This window comes from Phocoena phocoena, chromosome 7, assembly GCF_963924675.1.
Source record: "Phocoena phocoena chromosome 7, mPhoPho1.1, whole genome shotgun sequence".
Taxonomy (NCBI): domain Eukaryota; kingdom Metazoa; phylum Chordata; class Mammalia; order Artiodactyla; family Phocoenidae; genus Phocoena; species Phocoena phocoena.
Window position 1 is genome coordinate 832444 of NC_089225.1, and position 7707 is coordinate 840150.

The following is a 7707-nucleotide window of genomic DNA, read 5'->3' on the forward strand; positions in this document are numbered from 1 at the left end:
TTTCCACTCCTCCCCAACCAGTCCTAGAGGAATCTCCCCAGGGAAGGGCAGATTGCAACGTTTTTCTTTCCACTTGGAACAATTCAGATTTTAACTTAAAAGGTCAGACCTGGTAGGAAAGTCCCTTTTCAATTGTACAACCGGAACGAATGACCATTCAACTGCTAGTGATCAGTTAAAGCATCAAATTAAGACCCTTCTCCTCTCCCTCCCTCCCCACCCCCAAAACACACACACACACACACACACACATACACACACACAGAAGTCAAGGCAGGGACCCAAGCAACAGTCAAACGGTCACTGCCACAGCCCCACCGTCTCTGGCAGGTGATGTCCTTTCTGGGCCTCCTTCCCTCTCCAAGGGTGGGAAAGGATGGGGGCTGCCCTGGTGCCGCAGCAGGAAGGATCCCAGGCGGGGGAACGAAGCCCACGCGTTGGAGCCAAGAGATGCCGCGGCACGGCGGGCCCTGCACAGGCGACAGGGGACACGCGGCCATCGCCCGCGGCCCGCTCCCCACCTCCGCCTCTGCTGCTCTTCTGCGGGGCTCCCTCCCTCTCTCTCTCTGTGTCTCTGTCTTTGTGCTCTTCTGCGTGCTCGGAAGGCGCGATTCAGAGTGGCCAGGCCAGCTGGTGGGGATGGTGGCTGCTCACCCCACTCTCCGGGTGACAGCCGTTCGGGGCTGAGCTGCCCTTTGTCACCGCATCCGTTCGCTGCTATCGCGGAGGCTGCTGTGTGGGTGGCAGGGTGCCACCGGCTGTGCGCGTCCACGTGCGCACTGTCGAGTCTGCCGTGTCCGTGGAGGGTTCTCCCTCCGCTTTTGACTGATGGCTGGATGAAGAAGTAGGAAAATATCTCAGGCCTCCCCCGGGCACCTCCCGGGCAGCCCAGCGGCACCACCACGGCCCCCCGGCCGCGCACGGCGTGCCCCCCGCCGCAGGACCGTCTGAGCCCCGCCCTCAGGCGCAGCCGCACTCCTCCACGATCATGTTCGGCACGTCGCGCTTGACGATGTTGTACTCGTCGTCGAAGTAGAGCATGGACATGGTGCTCAGCTTGGTGGGGATGCAGCAGGAGTTCACGGTGCCCGGGTTCAGCCCCCGCATGCGGTACTGGTTCACCACGGCCGTGTGGAAGGACGAGGCCGAGCCGGGCACCCCCGCCAGGTAGGCCGGGCAGCTGCCCTCGCAGTAGTTCCCGTAGTAGCCGGTGGGCGCAATGATCCAGTCGTTCCAGCCGATGAGGCGGAAGTCGATGAAGAACTGCTGCCGGCAGCACAGGTTGGTCCGGCCGTCGCACTCCAGGCCCCGCTTGCGGATGCGGTGCCGGCTGTCGCCCAACCGCGCCTGCACCACCACGAAGGGCCGGTGCGCCTCCTCGCCCGGGTGCACGAACACGGGCGCCACGGCCAGCTCCCGGCAGCCGTCGCACTGCACGTCCAGGCTGAGCCGCCGCTCGCCCCGCGCGAACAGGGCCTGGATGGGCTCGGTGAGCGGGAAGGTGTGCCAGCCGCTGCGCTTGAGGTCCACGCGCTTCTCCACCGCGGCCCAGCGCTCGCCGGGGCCCTGCTCCCGGAAGTACACCTTGACCCGCACCTTCCGCCGGCCACCCTTCTCCAGCACGTAGGGCAGCAGCTTCAGGTAGAGCCATAGGCTGGCCTGCACCACGAACAGGTTCTGGTTGCCCTCGTTGGAGATGAAGAAGTACAGGCGGACCCGGGAGGAGGCCAGGCCATCTGCGGAGAAGCGGGAGAGCAGCCCAAGTTAGATCAAGGAGAACGTGAGGCGCCGGGAAACAGGGACTCTGTTTCCCGTGATGCTGGGCTTTGCACTGGCCACGCAGCTGGCCGGTCCTGCCCACAAATACCTCTCCCGGGGCCCGGGCCCCTGACGGTAACCCGGCAGAGGCGGAGAAAATCATTTCCCATCGAGAAACCTGGACCAGGTTGGAGTCGGAGGGTCCGGGCCTAGAAAACCCGGCCTCACCTCTCCCAGGCCAGGGTTCCCAGGAGACAGGCTGTCAGAACTCAAAGCTCAACAGAGGAACTTGTCAGGAGGCCAAGATCTTAACAAGTTGTTACGGGGATCTGTGAAATCCGAAAAACAAAACCAGGATCTCGCTGAGGATTTGGGGGTGGGTTGTTCTAGCAGAGTTTGGGTTCTTTTTTTTTCGGTTAACTTAGGGCATTGCAAAATCCAGCTGAGCCACCTACTGCCTCTTTGCAGTGTTTACCTAAGCATGATCTGATCCAACCCCCAGTGGAACCTCCACTGCAAACAAGCCAGCTCTGCTTAGATTTCTGACACAGGAACGTGTGGGTTGCAGGCTGCAAAGTGCAGCCCTCGTTTCCGAGTAGCTTCAAGGGACAGGACACTGGGCCCTGAAACTTGAGGCCCCCCCCTTTAACGAGACCCTGGCTCCCCGTGAATGGCACGTTCAAAATCTCCATGGATAAGGAGAACTGGCTTGTTAGTTTTCTCAATAATTTAGCTCAAGCAGAAGTGAGGCCATGCCAACCAAGAGGACTCCTCTCTCATCCTACATTTCAGTGACCCTTCTCTCTGACAATCTCTACATTTTTTTTTTTTTTTTTTGCAGGAAGAACAAATAAGGCAACTGTGTGGCCTCCACTGGTTTTATCAAACCTCCTACCACTGCCCCCCTCCCAGCCCCCTCCTCAGGCCCCGCCTGGCTCCTCTAATAACAGACATCTGACTTTGAAATGGGGGAAAGTGCAGCCTTAAAAGCTGGTCTTGGACGAGCTGCCTGTGACCTGAATCTGTTATTTATAAGTCAAAGAGCTGGCTCCGTGAAACGGACCAGAAATATAACAGCCCCCGCTGTCATTTTGTGCCACCGGGACCAAAAGGCCTCCTCGACCTTCCAGAATCACATTTCTACTCAGGGCCCCAAAGCACCGTTTAATCCAAGCTCTCTAATTGCATGTCCAGCTTCCCCTGACTGTCCGACAGCTAAAACGGCAACGTGTTTCTTTCTAAGCACAAACCAGCCCTGCTTGTCTCTGCTTTGCTCCACACCAGGCCATGCAAAACTTTTCATCCCTTTTCATCCCCAGGAGGCACCAGCACAGTCTGCCCGCTGCCTTGGGTGGGGGGGAGGGCATTTGCAGCCTGGGGACACAATTGCCACCAACCCCCCCAAGGCTCCCTGCCCACCCCACCCTGCCCAGGGCTTCCCCCTGCAACCTTCTCCGAAGTCCCCTGGGCACAAATGGGGCTGAGCTCCAGGCACAAAAGCCACCGGGCTCATTCAAGTCCTGAAAAGGACAGCGGAGCCGAAAGCAGTTGTAGTATTTCAGCACGAGCACATTTTACTCCTTTTAAAGTTGGAAAGGTATTTTTCCTTGCTTGATTTTTACATTTAGACAGTGGTAGAAATTTACAATCCAGGGGCGGGGGAAAATTCCAGAAAGGACTCCGACCCTTTGTTAACTACGAACTCTACTGGCTCTAAGGCCAAGGAGCTGCTGCCGCTGCCAGGCGAGCCGAAAGGCACGGGGCTGCCCCGGAGCCGCTGCCACTGTCTTTCTCTGCGTAAATGATGGGACCTGTTGAGAAGCCTGCCTTCCGCCCGATTCCAGTGCCCACACAATCGGAAGAGAGGTTGCCTAGCTCTTCCCAGCGAGGCTTCAGCAATCCTGGCAAGCCCACACCACCCGGCGATGGAAGCGGCCCCAGGGGCCTCTCACGCAGGCACACTCACACACACAGGCACACACACACACTCCTCCGGCCCACGGATATCAACAAGCACACACATCTCCATCCACACTGCTCAGCCTACACTCCGATCGTGGGAAACAAAAACATTAAGCCATCACCGAGCGAATGCCCGCGGAGCCAGGGCCGCACGCATTGGCCGGGAGGGGGGCGCGCACCCGGAGGCGCTGGGGCCCGTTTCGGAGAGCAGGGGTGGAAAGCAGAGCACTCCGCGGCGGGGGTAGGGCAGCGGGAAGGGGTTGCTGCCCGCGGGAAGAGGACGACGACCGGGACGGAGCGCACAGGGCCCGAGGCGAGCGGGCTGGGCCGGGAGTCCGGGTTCCCCCCAGGGCGCGCTGGCTGCGGCTGCAGCGGCGGCGGCGGCGGCCAGAGCCGGCGGGAAGGGGGTGGAGGGGGGAGCGAGGGCCGCTCGCGGGGCCGACCCACCTGTCTCCGCGAAGCTGATGATCTCGGAGACGCGCTCCTGGCCGTCGGCGCCCGGGCTGGCGTGGCCGTCGAGGTGCGGTATCTCCACCCGGCCGTCCTCGCGCACCTTGCCCGCGTGCAGCTTCCGCAGGGCCGTGACCATGGCGGCCTTGGGCACGGTGTGTGTGATGTTGGGCCGGCCCCGCATCTGCAGGCGGTTCAAGATGTGCCGCTTCACCGCCTCCAGGAAGTCGCCGTCCACCCGGCCCAGCTCTTCGGGCCGCCGGAAGCCGCCGCACGACGTGCAGGTGTCCTGCGAGCCGCCGGGAGCTCCGGGCGGCAGGGGCGGCGGCGGCGCGGCGGGCGACGGCGGGGGCGTGGGCGAGCCCCAGGCCTCGGGCCCCAGCCAGCCGGCCGCCAGCAGCAAAAGGCAGGCAGCCCCCAGCGCCCGACCGGGCAGCCCGTCCATGGTGCGCCGCTGGCGACGAGGGCGCCCGCCGCGAGGCGAGCCGAGCCGAGCGCAGGGCCGGGCTCCGGGCTCCCGGCGCGCCGCCCCGCCCCGCCCCCGCCCGCGCCCGCCCGGGCCTCCGCCCGCCCGCCGGGAGGGCCGCCGCCGGCTCACAGGGGGAGGGGGCCGGCCGGGCCGCGGGGGTTCCCGCGCTGCGGGGAAGGGGCTCCGCGGGTGCCGAAGAGACGCGCGGGGCTAGGCGGGGGCCGGAGGGTCACTGGCGCACGGGCGTCTCGGGGCGCCTCGGCATCCGCAGCCTTCTTCCCATCCTCTCCGCGTCGGGGCCCCGCAGCCCCCGCTCGGGTGAAGCGAAAGCGGCGGCAGCGGCGGCTCGGTCGCCGGGCGGGTAAGGTGGCGAAAGGGCCGGTCGACGCAACTTGGCCGAGACGGAGACGAAGGCGCCCGGGCCCCCGGAGCGGAGCCTGCCGCGGCTTGGCGCGGCGCTGCGGCGGGCGCTGCGGCGGGGCCCCGCGCTCGCACCTGAGCGCCTCAACCTCGCGCCGAGGAAGGGCCGCCGGCGGCGGCGACGGGCGGGTCGTCCTCGCCGCGGGCCGGCGAGCGGGCGGCGGAGCGGAGCGAGCGCGGTGCCTGGAGCGCCGGGGAGCACGGGCCCGCTCAGAGGCGGCGCGGAGCCCCGGGCCGCGGGCCCTGCAGTCCTCCCTGCGCGTCACACGGCAAAGTTGTCTCCAGGCTCCCCGGGCGCCGCATCCACCGGCGGGCGGGCGGGCCGGCCGCTGCGCGCTCCGCCGGGGCCTCTGCTCCGCCCGCCTCCTCGCCGCCTGCCTCCCTCCGCCCGCCTGCGCGGGCCGGCGGGGCGCGGGGCGCCGGGCGAGGTAGGCGAGGGGGCGGCGGGGCCCACTTCGCCCCGGTCTCTTCTGGCTGCGCGGCGGCGGCGATGCGGGCTCGAGCGCCTAAAAGTCTCGCTGCGTCCCCGGCGCGGGCGTCCTCGCTGGCTCACACGCCGCAGGGCCGGGAGAGAGCAGGCGGGTGGCGGCCGCGTCCCCGCGCCCGATCGGCCGCGACAGAGTGCGGACCCAACAAGGAGGAGTTCTTCGCTTTGCTCTCTTCTTTTACTCTCCTCGTTTTTTCTCCCAAGGGGGAAAAAAAGCCGCACAATCTCCGTATGTGCGCGCGCGTTGAGATAGACGTTGGCAGAAAAATAAAAGGGGGGGGGAGTTTCGTCCTGGCCGTGCGGGAGGAGACTGTCCGCGTCTCCCCGCTCCGCTTCCCGGGGGCGGGGGGGGGGGCTGGGGGAGGGGGAGGCGGAATCTGTTCAGGTCGGTGCTGCCCGCTCCCCCCGCCCACCCCCGCTTTCCCTCCGCTCCCTTCCTCTGCCTTCGCGAGAAGGAGGGGCGAGCGGGCCCTCTCCCCTCCCCCCTACCCCCCGCGAGGCCGGGCCACTTCTGCGGTCCCGAAACTTTCTCACCACGTGGGCGCCCCGGACCCCCGCCCAGCTGGGCGGTTGGCGGCACCGACGGGCTCCCAGCCCAGGGTCCCGGCGCTCTCCTCTTCCCCGCGGCCGCGCAGACCCTGCCCCCGGCCCGGCCGCCGCCCTCCGCGCCCGGGAGAGGCACCTCTCGCCGCCGCAGCGGCCCCGGGCCTGCCTGGGGTGCTCCCTCAGGGGCCGCGGCGAGGCGGGGCGAGTCGGCCTCGGGCGCCGCGGGCTGACTCTGCCAGTGGATGTCGCTCCCGGGCTGCAGTGCCCGAGCCGAGCGCCCCGGGCCGCCGGCGCACTGGGCGAGGCGTGGGCCCCGTGGGCCGGAAGGGCCTGGCCGGCCGCAGCCTATGCCGGCGGCGCGCCCCGAGGAACTCCTCGATTGCTGGGGGCACCGGCCTCGTCGCCAACAGGCCTCCGAACTCCTGCCGGCTAGCGAGGTCTCCAGCACCACTGCCGCCACCACCCCGCAACTGGCAAACCTTGGCTTCAGACAGACCCGGGTCCCAGTCGAGGCTCAGCCACGGCCAGCTTTGCAGGACCGTCTTCACATTCCAGCCCCTACCTCCTCATCCGTACCTGGGGCACAGTAAGGCCTAACATCACAAGGGCTGGTGGGGAGCCCCAGAGGAGGCGACCGGGTCAAGCTTCTCCCAGCACTCAATAAATTATGATTCCAAGGCCACCGTTCTCAGGCCGCCAGACAAGAGATGCTGTCAGTGGGCACCAGACTCCCAGCCCCGTCCAGCCCAAATGCAATCCGTTCTTTCTGTTCCCTCCTCGCGCCCCTACCTGGGTATGGAACTGCAGGACGGTGCTCCCGGGGCGCAGCAGGAACACGGCCCTGCCCTCTCCCCTCAGTGGTTCAGGCCCCCACCCACCGTGGCCGCGCTCCATAACAACGGGACTGCACAGAGGTATTTTAAATTTCTTAGTATATTGGGGAGCCCAGGACGCCCGAGGTGGACCTCGGCCTGCAGCTCAGGGCACGCCCCCGCCCCCGCGGTCCCTCATCGCAAGCTTCTCTGGCCAGCCGGCCGCTGTGGCGCTCAGCCCGGACCGCAGCCTCGCCGAGGCCCGCAAGTCTGGAGGCCGAGCGCCCCCTCCCTCCCGATCCGAGGAACCGACCCGGAGGTGCGCAGGGCTGCTCCCGAGGTGCAAAAAGGGGGCTGGTCTGGCTTTACCAACCCAAAGTCGGAAGCAGGGGCCCCGAAAGGGCAGCCCTTTGACTCCTTAGGGCCTTCTCCAGATCCCAATCCTCTGCCACTCCCAAACTCACAGCACCCCGTGCCCTCAGGTTTCCACCTCTTGCCCTGTCCCAAAGCCTGTGGCCCTTGGGCAGAAAGGAGATGCTTCTGCCTCCTGGGCAGCCTGGGCCACCACCTTCTGAACCAGGCCCGACCCACCTTTATGATTTTCCTTGCATCTTTCACCGGGCACCCATGCTGTGGTCTTCTGGCTCTTTCCATCATCACAGCCCCCAACCTACTTGGCAAACTCATGCTCAGTCTTCAAGACCCAGCCCAATCTCTTCTCCTCGGTGAAGCCCGCCATGGCCTTCTGCTGCCCTGAATAGCCATTTGCCGGGTTAGGCCCCTCAGCCCAGGGCCTGGCTGTT

At 66.0% G+C, this 7707-nt stretch overlaps 1 protein-coding gene across 1 annotated transcript; it reads right to left on the reverse strand.

Annotated features, from left to right (window-relative positions):
- Nucleotides 1–548: 548 nt before the first annotated feature.
- INHBB (inhibin subunit beta B) lies at nucleotides 549–5348 on the reverse strand. Its single transcript, XM_065880788.1, has 2 exons — nucleotides 4168–5348; nucleotides 549–1736 (listed from the first exon to the last, which is right to left on the reverse strand). The coding sequence occupies exons 1-2, from the start codon at nucleotides 4613–4615 to the stop codon at nucleotides 961–963; spliced, it is 1224 nt and encodes a 407-aa protein (XP_065736860.1). The 5' UTR covers nucleotides 4616–5348; the 3' UTR covers nucleotides 549–960.
- Nucleotides 5349–7707: the final 2359 nt, after the last annotated feature.

Coding starts and splice junctions, on each gene's coding strand:
- INHBB (XM_065880788.1), bottom strand. CDS start 4,615: ATGGACGGGCTGCCCGGTCGGGCGCTGGGGGCTGCCTGCCTTTTGCTG. Junction 1,737..4,167: donor CATCAGCTTCGCGGAGACAG/GTGGGTCGGCCC, acceptor GCTTCTCCGCAG/ATGGCCTGGCCTCCTCCCGG.